The 24,058-nt window shown below is 58.3% G+C and overlaps 2 protein-coding genes and 2 non-coding genes across 6 annotated transcripts in view; 2 read left to right on the top strand and 2 right to left on the bottom strand.

Moving 5' to 3' along the window:
- Positions 1-4,713: 4,713 nt before the first annotated feature.
- Positions 4,714-4,785, top strand: TRNAH-GUG (transfer RNA histidin (anticodon GUG)). Its single transcript has one exon. It is a non-coding gene; the product is annotated as a tRNA-His (tRNA).
- A 313-nt stretch (positions 4,786-5,098) lies between these two features.
- On the bottom strand, positions 5,099-5,170 carry TRNAH-GUG (transfer RNA histidin (anticodon GUG)). Its single transcript has one exon. It is a non-coding gene; the product is annotated as a tRNA-His (tRNA).
- A 4,003-nt stretch (positions 5,171-9,173) lies between these two features.
- LOC104382594 (sodium/nucleoside cotransporter 1) lies at positions 9,174-17,719 on the top strand. Of its 2 annotated transcripts, none has more exons than XM_086620133.1 (17): positions 9,174-9,242; positions 9,321-9,412; positions 10,010-10,101; positions 10,524-10,713; positions 11,071-11,212; positions 12,015-12,128; positions 12,521-12,598; positions 12,954-13,034; positions 13,367-13,447; positions 13,590-13,715; positions 14,914-15,044; positions 15,254-15,422; positions 15,618-15,815; positions 16,275-16,356; positions 16,878-16,976; positions 17,391-17,502; positions 17,596-17,719. In XM_086620133.1, exons 1-17 carry the CDS (start codon positions 9,174-9,176, stop codon positions 17,717-17,719), a joined length of 1,980 nt encoding a protein of 659 aa, XP_086476259.1. The 2 variants fall into 2 exon arrangements, with proteins under 2 accessions (XP_086476259.1, XP_086476258.1); XM_086620132.1 differs by having other exon boundaries at positions 9,315-9,412.
- A 1,887-nt stretch (positions 17,720-19,606) lies between these two features.
- The window catches only part of ALPK3 (alpha kinase 3), a 33,145-nt gene continuing 28,693 nt past the window's right edge, over positions 19,607-24,058 (bottom strand). For both annotated transcript variants that reach the window (XM_086620439.1, XM_086620438.1), the window contains 8 exons: positions 23,544-23,691; positions 21,944-22,071; positions 21,647-21,682; positions 21,250-21,524; positions 20,810-20,898; positions 20,344-20,561; positions 20,099-20,147; positions 19,607-19,928 (listed from right to left, as the gene is read on the bottom strand). In XM_086620439.1, the coding sequence (XP_086476565.1) occupies positions 19,607-19,928; positions 20,099-20,147; positions 20,344-20,561; positions 20,810-20,898; positions 21,250-21,524; positions 21,647-21,682; positions 21,944-22,071; positions 23,544-23,691 (1,265 nt within the window). The remainder of the gene's footprint in view (positions 19,929-20,098; positions 20,148-20,343; positions 20,562-20,809; positions 20,899-21,249; positions 21,525-21,646; positions 21,683-21,943; positions 22,072-23,543; positions 23,692-24,058) is intronic.

The raw sequence follows: 24,058 nt of genomic DNA, 5'->3' as shown, positions 1-24,058 counted from the left end.
GGCAGCTCGTGGCTGCCTATTTTCTGCCTGCTCAGCATCACAAAGAGGGGTTAAGAGGTGGCAGCGTGCAGGCTATAAATCCCTGCTGCGGGAGGAGGCTCCCACTCGTGGCGCAGACAAAGGCAGAAGGAGAGCTCAGGCTGGCAGCTGGAATCAGGCAGGGCACATACAAGCGTGTGGCAGCATTTATACAGGGTTCTGGGGTGGCTGGCTCTCCCCTGGGAGGCTTTTATCACATTCCAGCTTCAGCTGGACGCTGGACCCACAAGGAAAGGGCTCATAAGGCTGCCCCAGGCTTTGTGCTCCCTGGAGGCTGGACAGAACAGCTTCGGTGAATCCCTGCTCCGCACATTTTAGGGACCATTTTCATAGAATCATAGAATCCCACAGAATCACAGAATGGTTTGTTTTGGAAGGGACCTTCAAGATCATCTTGTTCCATACCCCCTCCCATGAGCAGGGACACTTTCCACTACATCAGGTTGCCTCAATGCCTCATCCAACCTGGCCTTGAACACTTCCAGGGATGGGGCAGCCACAACCTCTCTGGGCAACCTGTGCCAGTGCCTCAGCACCCTCAGAGAGAAGAATTTCTTCCTTAGATCTCATCCAAATCTCCCCTCTTTCAGTTTAGAGCCATTGCCCCTTGTCCTATCACTACATGCCCTTGTCAAAAGCCTCCCTCTCCTTCATTTTCCTTGATCTCTGGACATTGGAGCCAGGCAAAGGGATCCCAAAACAACCAAGCAGAAAATCAATCTGTTGTAGCCTGTATGTCTGCCCTACATAGTGTTAGCAGACTGGAAAACGTCTTTTGAAGCTTAGGCTTTAGAAGAACCAGGACCATCTCATGTACTGTTGTGTGCTCATAAACCCTCTTGAGATCATTACAGCTGAACGTTCATGGCAAGAACTGCTTGAGTCCTTCTCCTTCAGTCCTTGGAGCACATGTCTCATGAGCTAGAAGAGGACGGGGAGGTGGATGGTGGGGACAGAGCCATGTTAGGTTGCTTGCAGCTGTCTCCCAGCTCAGACGTGCTGTCCTTTGCCCTCAAATCCCACCTAAATGTTCACCCCTCAAATTATCCCAGCCCTGGGACCCTGCCCTTGCTCCAGCATCCTGCACTGCTCCGGCAGTGCCTGTGGGTATGGGAGTATGGAATACTGGGCTAGACGATATAACTCAGTGGAGCTGCTCTGTTTTTCCTAGGAAGGAAGGTGAGCTTTCAGCAGCAGAGCAAATTGCAAGCTGAATTTATGGCCTCTGAATACCCAGAGATGACACTGCTGGCCTGCGTCAGTGCATGGTTTTCTATCACCAGTAAAACACGGAGCACCTGCTCGCAGCATTGGCATTCGTCCCGCCTCGCTGGGCACCAGTGCTGCTCCTGGGGCTGTTGTAGGGATCTGAGACTGAAAGCGGAGGTGGTGGGGATCTCTCTGCCTCCTGTCTGTCTCCTTGAGATGGGGAAAGGAGGCCAGGGTCTGTCCCAGTGAGGGAGCAGCTGGAGAGGCTGCTCGAGGGGCAAAGCAGCTGAGACAGGCATACAGTGATGAATTGCTCTTGTCCTTGTGCCAGCCGGAAGATTTATGTTTGTGCCATGGAGTGGCAACGTCTGGGCCCGGCAGCGCTCTCTGCCTGGCTGCACCGGTGTTTCGACATTGCAGGCACCTTTAAAATCCCATCGAGTGCAACCCACAGGCATCAGAGGGCTTAGAGAAAAGCCACTGAGGGACAGAGCAGGGTGGGAAGAGCAGAGGAGCCTGCCTGGAACAGCTGTCCACTCAGGTATTGAGGTATCAGGTCATCCAGCAGACAGATGGTCCCCCAATGCCCCCACAAGCTCATCCCTTTTCCTCCATGCTGTGTGAACATGTCCTGGCAGGTCCAAACCATCCAGGCCAGAGCAGCAGCATCCTGGGGGCAAAACAATGCAGCGAAGGGCTGTTGGTGTCCTGACAACCCGGCACGATTTCATTAGGAGCGGTCATATCCGAATCCTGTTGGGGAAGGCAGCCCATGGGTAGGAAGCTGCACTGGGACAGGGCCACCACCGCCAGTGATGGGAGGCAGCAGCTTTGTGCCTCCTCTTCCGCACCCGCCAGGCCCTTGCCACTTATCTCCGTGTCCACTCGCCACCTCCCTGCTCGCTTCCATGTTTGGCCGACTCCTCCTTATCGCTGCAGCGTTTATCTCAGTCGTGCCGGTTCCAGTAGTTGAGAGCACTGTTATTCTGCCGGCTTCCCTCTTCCAGAAACGTCTGCCAAGCATCCGAAGCACGAGCCCCGCTGCCTCCGCCGTGCTGGCAGAGGATTCTGTGCCGTGCACGCTGCCCAGCACGCCCCCACGCAAACATGAGCCCCACACCATGCCAGGTCAAGAATCCAGATGAAGACCATGGTAGACACCAGCCCCAGGGGTCCCACTCTGCCTGCCCATGCGAGTGCCCGAGGAGGAATCCCCTGGTTGCTGCATGCAGTGCTGTAGGTTTGCCATCCCCACCAGGCACGGGCAGTGTGTCCTGCCAGAGGTGCTCCACGTCTTCACACCATCCCACTTTCTCCCTTGGGTGCTTCTTCCCCACCACGGCTGCGCTGACCCAACGCAGCAATTGTCCAGGGCCATGCGTGGGGGCAGGCCGGCATGGAGCTGGGCTTGTCCTTTCACCAGTGACAGCCCAGCTCGGTGGCATCGCCACACCAGCAGCTCAGTGTGGAGGAAGGCACAAGAGGGCAGGCACATGGCAGCACAAGGACCTCTCTTCTCCACAAGCTCATGACTTGAGATTCAGAGGTTTGCGATGACCCCACCTCCACAGCTCAGCTGCTTCTATCTGGCAGATGTCTGTGGGGTTGGATCTCTCTCCATGGTGCAGCCAAGGTGCTGATGACAGTATTAAACTCCCTGGACGTGGGAGAAGACATGCACATCTCCTACCAGTGATGCTACACTCACTTTAGGTCCAGGACGAGGACACAGGTGGTGACAGAGTTGGCCACAGATGAGCAAGAGCAGTGTCCCTGCAGCTCTACGGGAAGGACGGACAGGTATCCTTGGAGGGCAGACATGGGTGGGAGAAGGGCAGCACTGAGGCGGGAGGGCAGTACCGAAACCCACGCGAACACCCGGGTCATTCAGCGATACCACCAAAGAACCCCTCCCCCACCCTCTCCTGGTCAGCCAGGTTTGATATTGAGGAGAGCATCTCCCATTGCAAAGATTCCCACCATTTCTGAGGAACCAGCTTGCACACCAGTGACCAAGGTGAGTCAACAGTGCAGAAACTGAGGGAAGAATGAGGTGGGCATAGCAAAGGGAGGACATGAAAGGTCATTCTGTCTTCCTCCAGCACTCTGAGCTCTTTCAGGTTGGATACGAGCAAGGTGAGGAGCTCAGGGTTGCAGGAGCAATTACTTCATGGAGTAATCGAGGTGCACAGGGCCTTCTTCTGGTTTGTCCACAGCCTTGGGAAGACTTTTTTAGGATTCACTAGCTGCAGCAGATATACAGGGATGGACACGGTGCAGGGACATACCCCTGCCCAGCACGGGCAGCACAGCTACAGGAGACCTCTGCTCTTCCAGCACCCCCTCATGCAGGCAAAACGCATAGGGGTGTGTATATATGATGCCGAGCGATGAGCTGGTTGTGCACGCGGGAGCAGAGGTTTCTGGGATCAGCTCTTCCCGGCGATGCAGCACAGAGGTATGAGTCATCTGGGCCACCGAGTGCCTTGAAGTGCCATGATCGCTCTAAAAATATTTCGCACAAAGGAATCCTTTTGATCCCAGGTGTTTTGAATTCTTTGCATACCTGTGAAAATAAAAGAGCCTTTAATACTCGGAGCACTGTGAAAATCAGGAATAGCGGTGACGGCGAACAGTCATTACCTATTAATGTGTGTTTCACCAGGAAGAAACAGGAACGGCAGCGCAGACTGACACCTGCCACTGTTTTGGGCCGCAGAGACCACGTCATTGTTAGTCCCTCGTCTTCCTCTCCGTTAGTCCCTTGTCTTCCTCTCCATGTCTGTAGGTACCACTCTGGCGTGCCGAGTTGTTAACGCTGCGGCAAAAAGAAACTTTATTCCCTGAGAAATAAGGGGCAGGAGGTGGGATGACAGCGGGGGGGGGGTGGGGACTCAGTGAGGGTTGGAGTGTGGCACAGGGTGACAGGAGGGGTTGGGGTAAGAGTGGGGTGGGGGTCAGGGTCACGGCTGGAAGCAGGAACAAGGTCAGGACCGCAGCCTGGGGCTGGGGCAAGGCTGGAGAGGGGGTTAGGAGCGGGACCGGAGGGGTTTAACACAGGGGTAGGGGCCGGGGTCAGGCTGAGAACCAGGGTTAGACTGGGAGCTGGGGCCAGGGAAGGGGGGGAGCTGGGGCCGGAGGGGTGAGGAGCCGGGTTTGGGGCAGGGTCGGGCCAGAGGCCGGGCTGCGGCAGGGTCAGGGTCTCAGGGGCGGGGCTCGGGCGGGGCGGGGGTCCCGATCCGCGCGCCGGGCCCCTCGGGCCCCTCCCGGGCGGTGCCGGCCCTGCGCATGCGCGCACAGCCCAGCCGCGGGGGCGGGGCGAGGGAACCCGCCACTCACCCCGCGTCGCCACGGAGACGCCGCGCGCTGAGAGCGGGGCGGGGCCCGTCGGCTCCGCCCCGCGTCGGCTCCGTCACCGCTAAGAGCCGCCGCGCCGCGGCTGGGAATGCAGAGCCCCGGTAGCGCGCCGTGATCGTATAGTGGTTAGTACTCTGCGTTGTGGCCGCAGCAACCTCGGTTCGAATCCGAGTCACGGCATCGCCCCGGCGGTACCACGGCACACGGGCTCCTGCTTTTTTTTTTGCCCCCCCTTCTCCGGCGCTTTCTATTTTTAATTCAGTTTCATTTAATGTTGTTTTCATTTCCCACTGAGCCGTTACTTATCGCCCCGCCGCCCTGCGGAGTCCCCGGGCAGGGCGGGCCTGGCTCGGCCCCGCAGCACAGCCAGGAACCAGAGGGAAAAAAAAAAAAAAAAAGAAAAAATGAAATACCGGCACGACGGGAAAAAAATACCTCGGAGAAGGGGAAAAAAAGAAGCCGGAGCCCGTATGCCGTGGTACCGCCGGGGCGATGCCGTGACTCGGATTCGAACCGAGGTTGCTGCGGCCACAACGCAGAGTACTAACCACTATACGATCACGGCGCGCTACCGGGGCTCTGCCCACCGCGGGCGGCGCGGCGGCTCTTAGCGGCGGCGGCGGCGGCGCGGGAGCGGGGCCCGAGCTCTGCGCATCCCGCCCGCGGCGGCACGGAGCGGTCCGTCGGTGTCCCAGCGGGCTGGTGGAGCCTTCCGCGTGTGCGGACGGGTCTGCACCAGTATGGCCCAGAACACCTGCGAGGTTGTCATCCGCGCGCTGACTCGCGCGGGCGGCTGCTGAGCGCGCTCACGCGGCGCCCGCCCCGAATTTGGGCAGGTTTAGCAACAGGCCCGGGTGCAACGCGCAGCGAGAAGGTGCTGCTGGGGGAACTGGCACAGGGAGCATGCGCATACAGGTGCTGAGTGGAGGGTGGGCACCCGAGCACCCCATGGTGACGTTCAGTGATCTCTGAACCTATTCCTGCTGATCAAAGAGTCACAGAACGGTTTGAGTTGGAAGGGACCACAAAGATCATCTCATTCCAACCCCCCTGCCATGGGCAGGGACACCCTCCACTACACCAGGTTGCTCAAAGCCTCATCCAACCTGGCCTGGAACACTTCCAGGGATGGGGCAGCCACACCTTCTCTGGGCAACCTGCTCCAGTGCCTCACCACCCTCAGAGGGAAGAATTTCTTCCTTAGATCCCATTGAAATCTCCCTGCTTTCAGTTTAAAGCCATTGCCCCGTGTCCTGTCACTACATGCCCTTGTCCAAAGCCCCTCTCCAGCTTTCTTGGAGCCCCTTTAGGTACTGGAAGGTCTCCCCGGAGCCTTCTCTTCTCCAGGCTGAACAATCCCAACTCTCAGCCTGACTCCATAGCAGAGGTGCTCCAGCCCTCGCATCATCTTCGTGGCCTCCTCTGGACCCGCTCCAGCAGCTCCATGTCCTTCTGATGTTGGGGACCCCACAGCTGAACGCAGCACTGCAGGTGGTGTCTCAGGAGTGCAGAGCAGAGGGGCAGAATCCCCTCCCTCGACCTGCTGCCCACACTTCCCCGGTCTTGGCACTCACATCACCCTTGGGGCCACTTCTCTTCACTGCTCCCTGTGCCAACAAAAGCAGGGAGATACCGGCTGGGTACACGCACGTGGAGATGCGATTGCCACCGTTCCCCATGAAAAAGTGGTTTCCAACACACGCTGGCTGGCAACGTTTTTGCTGGCAGCAGCCCCATCTGTCCCATGCTGCTCAGGGACTGGGTGACGCCACTTTACACAGCCGCAGCTTTGGAGGCCCAGCTCTTTTCCTGGGAAGCATTTCCTGGAGTGGGTTAAAGGTTGGATTTCTGCTTTTAGTATCTTCCCTCGAGGCTCCTTTAACCTGGGAGTGAAAGTATCCCAGGGCAACCTTGTTTCGGGCAGCAAGGTGCCCTGCACAACCACCCCGTCGGGCTTCTCCGCACACCCTCGTGGGCAGCCGGGCGTGAGCCTCGGGAGGAGCCGGGGCATCCCCGGCCCCGCAGCGCCCAGCCCAGCTCTTTGGACCCAGCTGTTAATTGGTAACCGGGCTGTGGGGCCAGGAGCTGCGTGGCTGGTGGGGCTGGTGGGTGAGCACGGGCGGCCGGCGGGCACAGGGGAGCTGTGGGGCGTGGGGAGGACACGAGGCCGTTGTTGAGCATGAGGGCAGGGGGCACGATGACATGGAGGGGCACAAGGGTGTGGGGCGCAAGGACACAGCGGGGAGAGCAGTCGGGCACGAGGCCACACTGCACCATAAGCACAAGGACGGGCTGGGTGGAGAATGGATGGAGAGCAGCCCTGAGGAGAAGGTCTTGGGAGTGCTGGTGGATGAGAAGCTCAACATGAGCCGGCACCATGCGCTGGCAGCCCAGAAAGCCAACCTTGTCCTGGGCTGCACCCAGAGCAGGGTGGGCAGCAGGGCGAGGGAGGGGATTCTGCCCCTCTGCTCTGCTCTCCTGAGACCCCCCTGCAGTGCTGCCTTCAGCTCTGGGGTCCCCAACACAAGAAGGACATGGAGCTGCTGGAGCAGGTCTAGAGGAGGCCACGGAGATGATGCAAGGGCTGGAGCACCTCTGCTATGGAGACAGGCTGAGAGAGTTGGGGCTGTTCAGCCTGGAGAAGAGAAGGCTCCGGGGTGATCTTATTGCAGCCTTCCAGTACCTAAAGGGGTCCTACAGGAAAGCTGGAGAGGGACTTTGGACAAGGGTGTGTAGTGACAGGACAAGGGGCAATGGCTTCAAACTGAAAGAGGGGAGATTTCAATGGGATCTAAGGAAGAAATTCTTCCCTCTGAGGGTGGTGAGGCACTGGAGCAGGTTGCCCAGAGAAGGTGTGGCTGCCCCATCCCTGGAAGTGTTCAAGGCCAGGTTGGATGAGACTTTGAGCAATCTGGTGTAGTGGAAGGTGTCCCTGCCCATGGCAGGGGGGTTGGAACTAGATGATCTTTGAGGTCCCTTCCAACCCAAACCATTCTATGATTCTATGATTCCATGGGGGGGTCCACAGGGGGCGGGAAGGTGTGGGGGACACAGACATGGCATGAGGATACGGGGTGCGATGGGGTAGGGATACACGTGGAGGGAGCCCACCTGCCGCCCCACTGATTGGCCACCTGCCTGCATGGCCCCACCCCCAGAGGGGAGGGTAGCCAATGAGGCGTTGTGAAAACAAAAGGCAAATGAGCCATGTGGGAGGGGATGGCCCTGGGGAACCATGGAGGTGGCATCAGCCCAGGGGTCCTGGAGTACAACGAGCCTGGAGGGACATGGAGAGCCAGGAGCTCTGGGGGGTTCACAGAGCCCTCAGGGGTCCTGGAGGGGTCCCTGACCACCGCAGGGGCTGAAGGTGTCACTGAGCCCAGAGGGGTCCTGGGGGGCTGTCCTTGAAATGGTAGTGCATCTGGTGAGGTGGGGCGAGATCCTCTTGATCTCTACCAGGGTCCTAGTGGGGGGTCCCTGAGCCCTGAGGAGGCCTGAGGTCCTGGGTTGCCACCATGGCCCTGGGTCCTGTCCTGCTGCCGAGGAGCCACGAGTCCAGGGACACACTGGGGCTCTGCATGCCTCAGAGGTCCCCCTTGGTGTCTTCGCTGGCCCACGGAGCCCACCACCACCTTCAGTTGCCATGAGATCCCGTATTGAGAGGAATGTTCTCCAAAATTCCTCGCCTCCACTCGTTTAATTTGGGGTTGGGTCGCTCCCTTCAGTAGACCCTAATTCTTACACTGCAGGAAGCAGGTGATGATCCTGCTATCTCCACCTTCTCCATACAGACCTCTACGACTCTCCTCCAAAGCAAGGACAACTCCTTACTCTCTCTGTCCTCACACAGACATGCTCCTACAGTCGATCGCTGCCCTCTCTGCGACATCTCTGCTCTTCTCTCATCCTCCTTCAGGCAGAGGAACTGAGAGGGTGTGCAAATGAGATGCTCCAAGGGTTCCTGCCCCGGCATAACACTAGTTCTTCTGGCTTTGCTGGACCAGTTCTCCCAGTATGATCCTGTTTTAGGACCAGTCCCCATGCAAACTACCGCTTATTCCTACCCGTCACTCCTGCACTGTACTAGTTACCAACATGAAAGGATCTTCTTCCTATCTTACTTGGATGCACCAAGAGCTCTCGATGAGGGATGCAGGCAGATTTAATTTTTTCCAAAATCTCACTTGCAAAGGGGCTCACAGATGCCAGTGGCTGCTGCCACCAACTTGGAGGAGAAGTACCAGCTCTCCCTGATGCATCTAATCCTCTCCTGTAATTCCTTGGAAGCACAGAAGAGCAAAGACCTTCTCAGAGTTATAGGAGAACAAGAAAGTCAGCACACCAGCCCCACAGCTTGAGGACCACATGGGATGGTCCCTTGATGTGCTGGTGCAGGAACTGCTCTAAATCGGTACTGCAAAGGGCATTCTCCTCTTAGAGACCCAAAACTCAAAATCATGGTTGGACATTCCTTCTTCCCAGAGCTGATCCCATCTTTCTCTCCCCAGCCAGCTTTGGTCGCTCACAGTGCTGTTTTCTGATGTGTTGAAGCTGTGGCACTCCTGGAGATGGAGGAAAACCAGATAAGCCTGGATGACCTTGAGAAAGGTGTAAATAATCCAGCCTTCACCTCCCTGGTGAGTCCCCCCTTCCCCTCCCATCAGAGTACCAGAGCTGCTCAGGGTGCTCCAGCTAACAATGTTTTCCAGGAGGAGGAGAAACTCTCTGAGGCATGTGATGGTCCACGTGATGAGAGCAAGGAGGAAAGAAGAAGAGAAGGGAGAGGGAGATTCTTCTCCTGCTGCAGGTAGGATAACCCCTGGAGATGCATGTATGTAGGGTATTTCTAGTGGTCATAGCAAGTCTGCAATCCTTGGGCCAGAGTTTCTTGTGGAGCCAAACCAGGCTTGCAAGTGCCTGATTTTGCAGGAACATGGTTTAGGGACCCTGACAGTGCAGGGTGAATGGCTGGACTCGATGATCTTGAGGGTCTCTTCCAACCAGATGATTCTATGATTCTATGATTCTATGATTCTATGATCTGGGAGCAGGGTAGGGTCATATTGAACACGTAGATGGGACAGTGCCTGATGGTTCCATATGGCTTTGTAGGCTGGCCATGGCAAGTCTCTGTCCCCACAGCAGCCAGCCAGAGCAAGCCTCCACTCATGGTGCCCGGGGTGTTGGGGTATGTGGTGGGGTCTCCCCTGCCATAACAGGCCAGCTCGCTCCTCCTGGGAGCAGTCAGCAGACCTGCTAGAGGCCACGGCACAGGTATACCACCGTGCTGCTGCCGTGAGTGCCCTCTGGGAGGCATGGTCATGACCTGGCTCTGTTGGGTTGGGTTGATCTTCAAGATCCATCTTCTGTACCTCTCACGTCTCTGGCGTGTGACTCTCCCCAGGAAGGCCCTGCAGCCAGCATCCAAGGCAAAGCGCTTCTGCAAGGCTCATGCCAAGACGTTACGGAGGGTCGTCCTGGGGCTCCTTGGAGTAGGTGAGGACATTCCAGCACTGAGACCCCATCTCCACACCCCTTTGGCTGGCTTTGCCCCCAACCTCCAAGCTCTGGGCATGGCCACCCGCATGGGGGTTGTATCCACTCTCACAGCCCCATTGCTTGCTTCCTCCTTACCCCACCACCCTGTCCGTGTTGTCCCCTTTCTCCACCTACCCAAAGGGTTTGCTGTGCTGCTTCTGCTCCTTCCATGTGCCCCTGAACAGCTGAGTAGCTGTCACCAGTGAGCCTGGCTGCTGGGGTGCTGCTCCCTAAGTCCTCCCCACGCATGGGTGGGAGCCTCGAGGGTGCCCGGGGATCGGCGTTTGGAGGAAATGAACCTCATTGTTGGCCCTGGTTAGTGCTATGAATCCCTGATCCTATGACCCTGATGTCTCTGACCCTCAACGTGCCTTCTCCAGCCTACCTGTGCTACTTCATTGCGGCCTGTTGGCTCAACTTCCAGCGAGCCCTTGCCTTGGTTGTCATGAATGCTGTGGTTGTCTTCTTCATCTGCTGGAGTCTCTTCAAGAAGCACTGTGGGGCAAAGGTATTGCTGCTCCTCAGCCCTGTTTGGAAATGCTTGCAAAAGTCCTGGCCGTGGCTGAAATGGTGAGTCAGGAAGAGGCAGGGCCACATCCCTCCCAGTGCCTGGGTCCCTTCTCCTGTGGCTGTCCTGCCAGTGCGACCAACAACTGGTGGCATTGGGCACATGCCCTAGTGCTGTGCAGGCACGTTGTGAGTGATGGGGCATGGCCCAGCCTGGGGACCACTTAAACGCCATGGCAGAAATGTCTTGCTATTCTTACCTCAGTGGCTTGATGGCTATTGACACCCCTCATTTGTGTCCAAGCCCCAGGTTTCTTCAGATGCGTGGTGGTATCTCCCGCACAATTAGCTCCTGCCCTTCATGAGCTGCTTTCCCTAAGGGGACATCCTTTCTGTGACAGTCTGGGATTTCCTTTGCAGGCTGTTGTGGGTGGCCCTCCTGGCAGGCCTGATCACATGGCTGGTGTTGGACAACTCCAGAAATCCAGAGCAGCTCATCTCCTTAGCTGGCTTCTGCTTTTTGGTGCTGTTCCTGTTTGCCTGCTCCAAGCACCACAGCGCAGTACGTGTTTCAGATGTGGCTTGGCCATTGGTCCCCCCACAGGAGGTGGTCACTCAGCTCTGGGGAACAAGTGCTTCCTTCTCACTGGCATCTCCTGATGGCCCATCACTGGAGCTCCCTGGAGGAAGCAGAAGCCTAGCAGGGCTCCTGGCCAGAGCTGGGCACAGCCTGGGGAATTGAGTCTAGGCTGGGTGACTGGAGCCCGAAAGTCACCTCACTCTTCTCCTTCCCACTGCTCAACTCAGGGCTCCCCCATAATGCCACCATCTTGTTTTCCTCCACATCCCTCATAATGTGTCAGACCCAGAGACCCAGCACCAGACCCATGCCTGAACATCAAGTCCCTGTGGGTGGAGAGTGGTCCTGAGCTTCGGGTGCCCTGAGTGACTTGGGCAGAAGTGATTGAAGTCCCGGTGGCTTTCAGCCCGACCCGCCTCAATATTTTGGGCAATCCCTCCACCCGCGTCCTCCAAAGGGTTAATGAACAGGAAGTTTTGATTTAGTGAGTTTGTACTAACAGTCAAACCATCAGAAGGTCTCTGTGCTCTTCTCCTTCTGGGTAAGCCTGGCAGGTTATGTTCCACCAGCCAGTTCCTGAGTTCCACCAACTCATCTTCTTCCTCTGTCACCAACCTAAGCTTGTGGGTTGGTGTGGGTTTCTGTGACGCTTTGGCTATTAGCATCCCCAGGGTGCAGTGTGGTGGTGTTTCCCACGTGCAGCTGTCAAAGGGTCAGGAAGCCAAAGAGGGAAGCCTGTAGGCTTTGTTAATGTCTCAGTCCCCATTCTGCTCTTGGTCCCCAGGTGTCCTGGAGAGCCGTTTTCTGGGGTCTTGGCTTGGAGTTCTTGTTTGGACTCTTCATCCTCCGAACAACCCCTGGTGTCCAAGCTTTCCAGTGGCTGGGTGACCAGGTCCAGGTACTGCATCTGCTCACCCCATCCTGTGCTTGCGCCCTCCGTGTAGCTTCCCTGGGATCAGCAAGAAGAGCTGAGGCTGGTATGGGGCAGAGAAGCTGCAGGGACTGCATGCTCCCAAATGTTTGGGGGAGGGGGGCTGGAGAAAAGCCAACTCTTTCCCAGTTTTCTGCAGCAGCCCAGACCCTTCAGTGTGGTCTCCCTTGCAGGCTGGAGCAGTGCCCTGTGGTTCGTGGACAACCCACCAGTATCCTCTACTCATGTTTCAGAGAGTCTTTGGTGGGGTAGTGAAGTGAGTTGTGGGGCTGGGGGGTGTGGGCCCCTGCTAGAAGTGAGATGTCAGGGAAAGAGCTAATGGAGATCTCCCTCCTACCATGTAACTTCTTCACTTGCAGGTCTTCCTGAGCTACACCACAGCTGGCTCCAGCTTTGTCTTTGGGAACACACTCATTGAAGAAGTCTTTGCCTTTCAGGTCAGCTTGGGGAATGGGGTATGGGGAGGGAGATGTGGAGCTTGGTTTTCTTCTGGCTGGGCTGCCTTGCTGGGTCCTGGCGAGCATGGAGCTAAACGCAGCCAGATCTGCTGCAGCAGAGCTCAACCGGCTCAAGGATGGGTCTCCCTCAGCTTTTTACCCACCTATAGACCTCCTCAGTGCCATGGGGGATTTGCACTGGCCCCTGTCCCTCCTGCAACACTGGCCCGGCGTTGTGGCACCCCAGCACCACACCATGCCCAGCTCATGAGACAGAGGGGCTTGGTCCCCAAGTGTACTTTAGATGTGCTCCTCAGCTCTCCTTTAACCCTGCGGCCTGCTGCCTTGCCTGCAGACTCTGCCCATCGTGGTCTTCTTCAGTTGTGTGATGTCCGTTCTCTACTACCTCGGTGTCATGCAGTGGCTCATTGTCAAGGTAGGGCCTCATACCCAGCTCTGAGATGGTGGTGGAAAGGAGAAGAACCTGGTGGCTTCTCTGACTACTATGATCAGCTGAGGGATGTCCCAGGAAAATTGGGATGGTACTAATTTGGAGTGATTTGTCTTGCTAAAAGGATAGAGACAAAACCCCTCTTTCCTGCACATCTTCCTGAGAAAGCCCAATCCTGGGCTTGATGTTGCTACCTGGTTTGTGGGTGCTTCCCGAGATGACCTCCGTGCAGCGGGCTGGAGAGCCGAACAGCGCTCTGCTTCATGGAGTGGGTGGCACAGGAGCCTTTGTGAGTGAGGTGGCCCTGTCTTCCACAGATCTCCTGGCTGCTTCAGGTCTCCATGGGCACCACTTCCACTGAGACCCTGAGCGTGGCAGGGAACATTTTTGTGGGACAGGTAAAGCTCTGGGAAGAATATTCAGCTCCTCAACCCTTGCAGCTGAGCCTGCCCCAGAGGAAGGGTCTTCTCCTCCCTTCCAAGGAGACCTGTGTCCCTGCATGGCCCTGCCTCAAGGACCACGGGGTTTTCTCTCTCGCAGACTGAAGCCCCACTGCTCATCCGCCCGTACCTGGCAGACATGACCCGTTCAGAAATACATGCTGTGATGGCTGGTGGCTTTTCCACCATAGCAGGCAGCGTGATGGGTGCCTACATATCCTTTGGGGTGAGTGCGCAAGCAGACGTATGCCACGTGCTCCCTGCTACAGAGTCCTGACATGCAAGACTTGCTCCATAGTCCCCTTCCATAAGCAAGACAAGGGCAGGGTGCCTCCATGCCCAGCCTCACCTTTGCTGGCCTGGCCAAAACCCTGGAGCCCTGCCCAGTAGAAGACACTGCTGTGGGACCCTCACTGCATGTGCTTGCACAGCGAGCAAGGCAAATCTCACCGAATCACAGGATAGTTTAACCTGGAAGGACCCTTTGGGGGTCTCTGATCCGCCCTTCTGCCCAAATGAGGTGATGGCAAAGCCCATGGGTATGGCCAGGGCCTTGTCCGGGTTAGTGGTGAACACGTCCATGGATGGAGATCATCCCCTACCTCTCTGGTCCCCCCCACAGGTGCCCCGCTCACAGGGAACAGTTTTTTCCTTATATCCAACTGGAATTTCCTCACTGAAACTGTGTTGTTGCTTCTTACCCTTTCACTGGCCACCTCTGAGCAGCGTCTTCCCTCCAGCCCCCTTTTAAGTAGTTGGGAAAGGCAACCACAACCCCCTCAGCCCTCTTTTCTCCCAGCCAAAACAAGCCCAGCTTCTTCAGCATCACCTTGGCAGTCCCGTGCCCCGGCCGCCCCGGGGATGCCCTCTCCCCAGCCCTGGACATGGTGTCCAAACGTGGCCTCATCAGTGCTCCGTAATGGCGAATAAACCTTCTTCTTGTCCTGCTGGCTGAGCTCCTGCTACTTAAACATTAATTAGTCTCCTTAAAGTAGGAGCTAAGGGTGAAAGGTCAGAGAAATGAGTCGTTGCCACTGGGGGGAAGGGGAGGGGTGAGACTGGGAGCTTGGCTCTTGGTCAGCAGGTAGAAGTTCACGATGTTGCGCAATCTCTTGCTCTGGCGCTGATAAAAAGGGACAAGAACCACCACGATTAGGTCAAACAGCAGGAGAGATTAACACCTCCGCGGCCGCAATGGCTGCGGCTCCAGCAATGCCTCCATCCTGCCAAGCTGCCCTGGGTGCCGTGGCTGGCCAAGATGGAAGGAACACGGATGTTTTTCCCACCCTGAGCAAACAGAGAGCCTCGAACTGCTCTGAGCATCACCTGCCGATGCCAGCCACGCGCTGGTGTGCGCCAGGGTGGCATGGCACAGGGCACAGCCTTGCACGGAGATGCCCAAGCCCACGGTCTGGGTGTTGCAGATAGACGCGGCATCACTGATCGCAGCCTCCGTGATGGCTGCTCCCTGCGCCCTCGCCATGTCCAAGCTCGTCTACCCCGAAGTGGAAGAGTCCAAGTTCAAGGGCAAAGCAAACATCCGCCTCTCCAGAGGGTGAGTGTGAGGGGAGGGATGGTGGAGTGGGGCTGTGTGTGCCCTGCCAGTGTGGGGAAGCCGTGGGGGTGATTTGGGGGCACAGGTAGACATTGTGCGTGGCCCGAGGTTGGGAGATCCTGTGGTATGAAGGCATCCACAGAGTGAAAGCTGACCTAGCACAGGGGGTGCCCGGCTACGTGAGCTCATTGGGGTCTTTTTCCATGCAGGGAAGAGCAGAACATCCTGGAAGCTGCGAGTAACGGGGCTGCTGCCTCCGTGGGACTCGTGGCCAATATTGCAGCCAACCTCATTGCCTTCTTGGCGGTGCTGGAGTTCATCAACGCTGCCCTAGGCTGGTTCGGGGAGATGGTAGACGTCGAGGGGCTCTCCTTCCAGGTATCCCAAAAGGCAGCCCCATGGTCTGGGTTGCCAGATCCTGCATCCGCCACCCATCCCCACCCTTGCCCACTGCCTCAGTAGGGTGCCCAGAGCCCTGCTGGATGTTTGGCAAATGTTGGCAGTGGGTGTCCAAGCCGGGGGCTATGCAGATGGTCAGCTCTGTGTTGCTCTCTTCTGGGATGCTTTTTCCAGGTGATCTGCTCCTATGTCCTTATGCCAGTGGCCTTTCTCATGGGGGCAGACTGGGCAGACTCGCCACTGGTGGCCGAGCTCTTGGGGATCAAGATCTTCCTGAACGAGTTTGTGGCATACCAGCAGCTGGCCACATACAAGAACAACCGACTGTCGGGCTTGGAAGAGTGGAACGGAAGCCAGAAGCAGTGGATATCTGTGAGGGGCATGTGCCACCCTGCCAGGCAAAGGGCGGGGATGGAGACAGCCAAAACTGGGCATGGGACCTCACTGGGCAGATGGGTAGTGGGCAGGCAGGGGGGTGATGCCGTTGGGAGTGGGAGGGCACCTATGGCCAACTAGACTTGGATGTCTACTCACTGCTGAGTATGGGTTGATCCTGAAGGAATCAGTGAAGCCCTGTCCCATTTATCCTGCTCCTTGGTGGGGCAGATCATGGTGCTACAGGGCCCCTCGTCCCCCCAGCCCAGCCTCTCCCAGGGGCAGGCTACCCACCGCCTGCATCCTCGCTCCCAAAAATAGCTGAAAGAGAAAGGATTGAGTGCGAGACTCATCTCCGTCATGTCTGGCTGGGCTGGGATCTATGACATGGTGCTCTGGGTGCCCTGGGGCTGATGCTGGGCCAAGGTGACCGGCCCCTGCCGCTGTGCCCTCCAGGAGCGAGCCGAGAGCATCGCCACCTTTGCACTCTGCGGATTTGCCAACTTCAGCTCCATTGGGATCATACTGGGAGCCCTGGGTGAGTGTGACCTATGTCCTGGATGCCTGGGCATGATGCATGGGGGATCCTGGTCCCAGGGAGCAATGGCTTGGCTGGGGTGGGAGAAATTTCCTGTCCATGAGCCTCTGTGCTTGGTCTCTGCCAGCACACAGACAAGAAACAGGACTTGCATATGGATGATTTTGCACTGCACCCGCGGGCAAGAGCACGTGCATGTCCCACAAGCCCAGGTGCCACCCAGCCATGGGGCAAAGAGCAGAGACTCCAGTGCTGACAGCGCCGAGGGTTCCAGTTGATCATCCGTGGGTGGAAGGGTGGGCACGGTGCTCTGCCAGCACCCACCGCTGCCAGGATGGGCAGACAGCACGCTGTGTGCTGGCTGGGATCTTCACGTCCCCCAGACACCAGGGATTATGGTGGGCAGGGCACTATGTGGCAGAGCCAGTTGGTTACCTGGGACACATCCCCATCTGTCCCCAGCCCAGGGTAGAGCCAGAGCAAGGATTTCACTCGCCCCGGTCTCTGCTTTGCCTCCACAGCCTCTTTAGTACCCCAGCGCAAGGGTGACTTCGCCTCCATCGTGCTGCGAGCCCTGCTCACCGGCATCTGCGTCTCCATGCTCAACGCCTGCCTGGCAGGTAGGTCCCTGCCCAGTGCCAGTGGGGCCAGAAAGAACTAGGGAGGACAGGCAAAGGGCTGAAGATGCCAATAAACACAGGTGTAGGGAGGGGGACAGCTGGCCTCTTCTCTGCAGGGCTCTGCCAGGACCTCCAAACCCTCTGCTCTCCTCCCATGGCTTTGCTAGGGCCTACCCACGCCCGATAGCTCTCCTGGGGCCCCTCCTCCTCATCTGGACTGGGATTAGGACATTTGGGGCACTGTGAGGAGCTCCCTGGGGTCACTGCTGCAGCTGTCTGGGGGGTGAGGTGAGATGGTGCATGGGACCTGCAAGCACAGTCCCAGGTACAGGATTTGCAAGTGAGCATAGTCAAGGTACGGGATTTGCAAGCATGTTCCCTCAAGAACCGCAACCAGGAGACCTTGTGCCCCAGGTCTCCTTCATGTGCCAACGGAGGTGGGTGACTGTGTGACCTTCCTCAGCACCGTCAACTTCAACTCTACCAGCTACACCATGTACATATGTTGCAAGCAGCTCTTTGCCAGGTGGGTACAAAGGGCCCCAGAGCCATATGGTCCTGCCCAGGGATGTGGGTGGTGGGGCACCAGCTCATCCTGACCATGCTTCTCTTCTTCCAGCTCGGTGCTCGAGAACGGAACGCTCTCCTTCACAGGAGCCTGGGCCGACCTGGCGGAGAGCACGCTGTGCCTGACGCAGTGCTGCGGGCACTACAACCACACCTCCTGCGCAGGGACAGCCTAGAAAGGTGCAGTCAGCTGCCCACTCCGGAGGCAAGGGCCTGGGAGCACAGCGGTCCGCAAGGTCTGACACCAAAGGCAGAAGAAACCCCGTCACAGACCTGTGCGTCTGGTCTTCTCCACTGCAATGATGGACAGTTCCTGTGTACCTTCCAACCAGCACCCTTAGGTGCTGGCCCCACGGACACAAAGGAACCGCTCCCAAATAAATCATGGAAAGCCCCATGTGCTCACCCTCAGCCCTCTCTGGCCCCCGACCGCGGCCGTCCCGTACGGCACAAGGTGCTTTGCTCAGGCTGCGCCCCGCCGCCGGGGATGACGCCGCAAGCAGCGTTCGCTGCAGACTTGGCAAGCTGAGCCTCTGCCAAGTGCTGGGTCACTCCCAAGTGGGTCCAGGCCTGGCCACCCTCTTCTCCCCCGCAGGGTGCAGATGGGGGTAAAGCCACCCTGCCCTGCCGTGCTTGGGTGCACCCTTTCCACAGGGACCACGGCACCGCGGAACAGGCCAGTCCTTCTCGCTTTATTGCACTCCAGAGCACCCATTCGCCAGCGCAGCCATGTTATGTACATCGTTATTTTACAATGACCCAACAACAAAGCACCAGGACTCTGGAGCATGCTGCGCTCCCAGCCCGGTCCCTCCTCTCCTCAGCCAGGCTGCGCCCAGACACCCAGCACCCTCCCCCAAAGCCCCAGGAAAGGTGATGCTCCGCAGGGAGATGAAGGAGGCAGCTCTGGGGCTCTCTGCAAGCCTCGCTGCCCACTGCCACGCTCTGCCGGCTGCTGCACGCCTGAGCAAGCTGACGGGCACAAGGGAGGCTTGATGCGACGCAGGGTGCTTTACCTTCCAGCATGAGCGTCGCTGCCTGTCCGGTGCTGCCTCCCACCACGGAGCAGCGGGGCCCGGAGCGGGTGCTGCTAGCTGCCACTGTGGTACGGCACATGCCAAGTGGGACCAGGTCGTGCTCCGGGGCTGGGAAGGGTGTAGGGGGTCTGTGTACGGCAGGTGGGCAAGGAAGGGTGAGTCCTGTGGGCTGGAGACCCACATGAGCCAAAGCAGCACCTGGCGTGGAGGGGAGGTCTCCCCTTCACCCCGCTCCCAGGTGCCTCGTGTGAGGTAGAGCATCCTTACCGCAGCGCTGGCCGGCACCGATAGCAGCATCGCTGCCTTCAGCATCCGTCTGGCAAGGGGGTGGGAGGCTCACCCTGGGGCGCGGGGTAAGCCGGGAGGGCAGGGGTGCAAAATCCCATCCCCGTGCAGCTGCCGGTGCCGACACTGGCACCCCGCTGTGGGACTGGCCCGCACCCCAGTGCCCCACGCAACAGCAGGAGCAGCTCACTGCTGAACTCCTCTGCAGCAAAAGCTTTTAAATCACGGTGTGCCAGGGAAAATGAGACCTCCTGGGTGTTGGGGTTCACGTCCTTGACCCAGAGTGCTGCAGGGCTTGGCGCGGTCTCTTTATGGAGGACACAAAGAGGGACACGAGGTGCTGGGAGCCAGGAGGGCAGCCTGGACTCCCAGTTTGCTGGGGGGAGCCAGGCAGGGGACGCGGCACCTGCAAAGCCCCAGGGAGCAGGTCTGACGGCCCCTGCCTTAAGGAAAGCGAACAGAGAGAGTCGAGAGAGGAAAGCAAGACCAAGCGCGGAGGGCTTGCGCCCACCACCGGCAGCAGCTCTTGCAAAGAGGTCTTGGCGAGGGGATCTGTGCTGCCCATGGCTCACAGCCCCCCGCGACCCCGGCCGAGCCGCTCACACTAGCACACACCACACAACGCAAGTGCCGCGGGAGGAGAGCGGCGGGAGGTCTCCTCTTTCCGGCCCGCTCGCGTGCTGCCTCCAGACTGCTCAGGCTGGGGTCCAGAGCAGGAGGTCCCAGCCACGGCGGCTCCAGCTACTGCAGGCGGCCAGACCTGCTGCTCTCTCCTGACCCAGGTTTGGAGGCTGCCAGGGTCTCCCCTGTTTCTGCGGCTCTCCGGGAGCTCTTGGGGCTCACAGCAGCCTTGCGGGTACCCTGGGGACTTGCCAGTCCCTTCTTCTGGAGCTGGGGGCTGGACTGGGCAGATTTCCTACCCATGGAGGGGCTCTTGGACCCCTTGGGCTTGACTGGCTCCAGCGTCTTCAGGCCCAGGATGCTGCAGTAATGGTTACACTGGTGGGTGGCCACGAATTGCTCCAAGAGAGAAGGGAAGCAACTTTCCTTCAGCCCCTGGTACCTGCCAACACAGCGATCCTCAGCCCCTGCTCTGCACCAGGAGATGTCCTGCCAGAGCAGGGAGCCGAGGACAGAGCCTGCCCGCGCTCACCACCACGGCCCCTCGTCCTGTGAGAGGTGGAGCTGGGGACAACCAAGGCCACCCTGCGCCAGCAGCTCGAGGTCACTCACCCTTTCAGGTTTGTAGCAATCCGCACGTTGGTCATCTTCCAGCCCACTCCTGCAATGAAAGGGAGGACAACCAGTCCCTGTCCAGAGAAAGACAGGCACCAGTGCCAAAGGCGGGTCATCGCCCTGGGAGGTGGGCTCCATGGCACGTGGGGAAACAGGCAGGAGGGCAAGGCTGGGGCTTTTCCTCCTTCCACAGCCCAGAGGGTGGTGAGGGGCCGTGGGAATCAGACGGGAGATCCCTTTACCTTCCATGTCAGTCACGAGGATGTTTCCGTTTGTCCACTGGTAGACCCAATGCTGGAAGGTGCAGCATTTGAGGATGATCTCTGAGGTGCCTCGTGCCACCAAGCTGCCATCTCTCTCGGTGACACAGTACTGCTCGCAGGGCCCACCCAGGTCCTCTTCCATTGTGGCGTAAGGGATGTTGTTGGCCGGTCGGTAAATCAGGTACAGAGGAATTATCCTGCGTGGGAGCGCGCAGCTGGGGTCAGCACCAGCTGGTGAGCTCTCCCGCCGCAGCACGTGGAGATTCACACTGCAGTCTGCAGCCCTGCCTTTTGCCTTTTCCCCCCAATATCCCTTCCGTTTGAGGGTGGGAGAAGAGCACGCTGCCCTTCGGGATGTCCCCAGCACCCACGAGGAACCCTCCCACCATCGCCCAGGATGCTCTGCTGGCACGTCAAGCCAGCAGAGCCACAGCACCTTACTTACTCAGGCACCGCTCCAAAATCAGGGACGGCTCGTGCCTCAGCGGCAAAGATCTTGCAGTACTCACGGCTGGAGTTCTGGATTTTACATTCCTGGAGATGCAAAGAGAAGAGTCAGAGACCTGCCCAGTCTTGCACCAACGCCTCCCTGGGACCCCCCCGCCTGGCCAGACATCTCCTGGGACCACTGCCAGTTGTTTCCCTGCCCTGGTGGTCAAAGGACAAGTGACGGGAAAGCTCCAAGCAGCTCCGTGTTGCTCAGAGAGAAGGCTTGAAGCCAAGAATAACACGGACTTTGCAAGCCTGCTGGGACATGGCTCGATCCCTCCAGAGCATTCAAAAAGTGGAAGGAAATAAAGTGGGAACAGAGCTGGGGACCACAGCACAGGCAGACTGGGAAGGAGTGGGGGACACATGCAGAGGGTGCCCCACAAGGATGCCAACCTGGATGGTGATATCGTAGTTCTTCTCGATGAGGCTGTTCTCGTTCTTGGTCCCAAAGACAATGAAATTGTGCACTTTGATGACGCAGGTGCGGCCAGACTCAAAGATGGGCTCCAGGCCGTAGATGGCTCTGGCACGGCAGGCTTTGCGCAGGAAACCGGCGCCCACTTCCATATCCTCACTCACCACGCGCCCGAAGAGCTTGTCTCCCCAGTAGCCTGCGTCAGCCAAACCCTTCGCAAACACCATAGGTGTCATCTCGATCTCCTCTCCAACTGGCAGAGGGAAGAGCTGGTGAGAGGGGACAACGCGGGCACGTCCTGCCCCCACCGCAGAGCTGCCTGCCCCCCCGGGCAGCACAGGGCAGCAGTTGCAGCGGATCAGCAGTGGTCCTTACCTTCCATCTCTTCCCGCAAGATAAATCCTGACAGCACTAGAGGAGACAGGAAACAAAAGGTCGTCAAAGTCCTGCCGGGATCCCACCCTGCCCCGTGCACTTCCACATCGAGGGACGGCAAGGAGGCTGGTGTGAATCACTCATAAATTAGCACGGAGAGGCAGACACACCTCGCAGAGGTGGTGTTATGGGGTGTGCAAGGCTCCCCCTCCCCAAGCCCTCTCCGGAGTTCGCCCTGCCACCCCATGGCACGCCCGGGCAGCTGGGAGAGCCACCAGGCTTCTGAGGGCTCCTCACCTTCTGGGCTGAGCAGGAAATCGGTGGAGTCAGTGCCGTACTCGTTGCTGATCACACACCGGTAGACCCCACAGTCCTTCTGGGACGCCTGCACAACAGCCAAGGCTGCCTGGCCCTCGTCGCCAGCGCTGGAAGAAACCAGAGCATGGCCTCAGCCCCGTGGATGCGTGGGGGCACACGGGAGCGCTGCCACAGGCACTGCAGGTGGGCATCATGGTGCCCTTGGAGGGCTGAGAGGCGGCTGGTTGCACAGGAAACCAGCCCAAGGGTGGGCAGGGAGGCAGCAGCATCCCAGCTCGTGGCACCAGGAGTCCTGTCCTGCAGCTGGTACTCACGGAGATGCTCGTCTTCCAGGCAAGCCCTGCAACCTCTGGCCAGGGTTCGGCTACAGATGATAAAGGCACTTGCCTCTGAGTGTCCCTGGGTCAGGGTGGTGCTTGGGCTAACAGGCCTGCATCTGGATGGGATGGCTGGGAGCCAAACAGCTGCAGAGGTGTCCAGCTTCATTTTCAGCTGTTCACAAGTGAGGGCAGACATCACTCCTCATCCTGCAGCCTGTCCCTCCCCAAGGGACCAGCAAAGCGCTCGCTATCAGCAGGCTGCCTGTCTTCTCCAGCCTGCAGCACCAAGCTTTGGGCCAGCAGTTCCTCTAGCTGAGGTGGTGACACATCAGGCTGATGGGTCTCCATAAGAACCAAAGGCCCATTTCTGCCCTGCATGGCCAGTGTGAACCAGTGAGGGGATGACAGGCTGCAGAGGAAAGAGGTAGGACCCTCATCCTGAAGCCTGCTGGCTGAGCTGGCCATGCTCTGGTCAGTTAGAGGGGAACGGCCACTCCTGGTCCATCTGCCCCAGCTCAAATAGCTGCTGCAGGACATCGTTTCTGCCCTGGAAGCACCTCTTTCTGCTCATCATAAAGGGAGCTCAGGTACACTCAGAGGCATCAGACAAATCCTTTCCAGCATGGATGATGTTCCCACAGAAGCTCCCTTGGTCTTGAGAACAAGTTGCTTTCCATAATGCACCCAAAGGAGCATCCAGGATACAACAGGCCACCCAGCTGCCCGAACATGCTCTCCCTCTGCAAGCGCAGTGCCAAGGCATAGAGAGGGCACAGTCAGAGCTGCTTTTTTTTCCCCTGTTGGTGCTTGCTGACGATGGTTGCATGGAAGCACCTGCTCGAGTGCAGCTTGTAGACCCTCCCAGCACAGCTGCCACCCTCACACGTATCACTTGGGGTCCCAGTTTTGCGGCTCACACCCAGCTTTCAAACTCTGAGACGGGCAGAGCACCTTCCCTGCCCTCCCCGAGGTTCAGGTTCAGCCCCCGCCCTTGCCAAGGCTCTGCAACTCAAAGCATCAGCCCTTTGGCCAGGATGCAGAGGGAGCATCATTAGGACAAATGTGGCAGCATTTCCCCATCCGGGCAATCCCTCCCTCCCCGGGCACTGAGAAGATAAAGTTCACAACGTACCATGTCATGCAATGAGCTCCCCATGCAGCCTTTAGAGAAGAGGCGCCCTCGCCCCAGTGAACTGGATTTAACACACAAACCCCGGGCTACGCACAAGGACTACCACGAACTGGAGCTGGCAGGTTACCTCCGTTGGGTTTCTGCTACAGGGATCTCGTCCTTGTACCACATCAGCTTAGAATCACTCAAAATATTGAAGAACTGGCACCAAAGTTTCAGGTTTCCTGATGCATCGGAAAATTGTTCTGCCCTGATCTTACGGATCACCTGTGGAGCTAAGGACAGGGTGCAAAGAGATGGATGGTGAGACACACAGTGCTGCCTGCAGCTCTGGGGACAGGCCAGCCCACCCCAGCGCTGCTGCTCAGCGCTTTGGTGTTGGGTATCACACATGTCAGCACAGCCGGGTATAACGGTGCCTTCCCAGGGAAGGTCTCAGAGCTCCGCTTGGATAAATTTGATGGGATATAAGTGGCACAAATGCGCTCAGCAGCACAGCACTGCGATACCTGGGGGGGCTCGGCCAAGAAGCAACGCAGAAAAACACTACGCAACGTTGGAGGAAACGTTTATCTACCGGCGTAGGGATTTCTCGAGGTTACCCTTACGTTTGCAAGCGTGCTGCTTTCTGCGAGGGTAGCA

The sequence above is a fragment of the Tauraco erythrolophus genome, chromosome 14, assembly GCF_009769465.1.
Source record: "Tauraco erythrolophus isolate bTauEry1 chromosome 14, bTauEry1.pri, whole genome shotgun sequence".
NCBI lineage: Eukaryota > Metazoa > Chordata > Aves > Musophagiformes > Musophagidae > Tauraco > Tauraco erythrolophus.
Note: the sequence above shows the minus strand (reverse complement) of the source record. Positions and strands in the feature narration are given on the sequence as shown.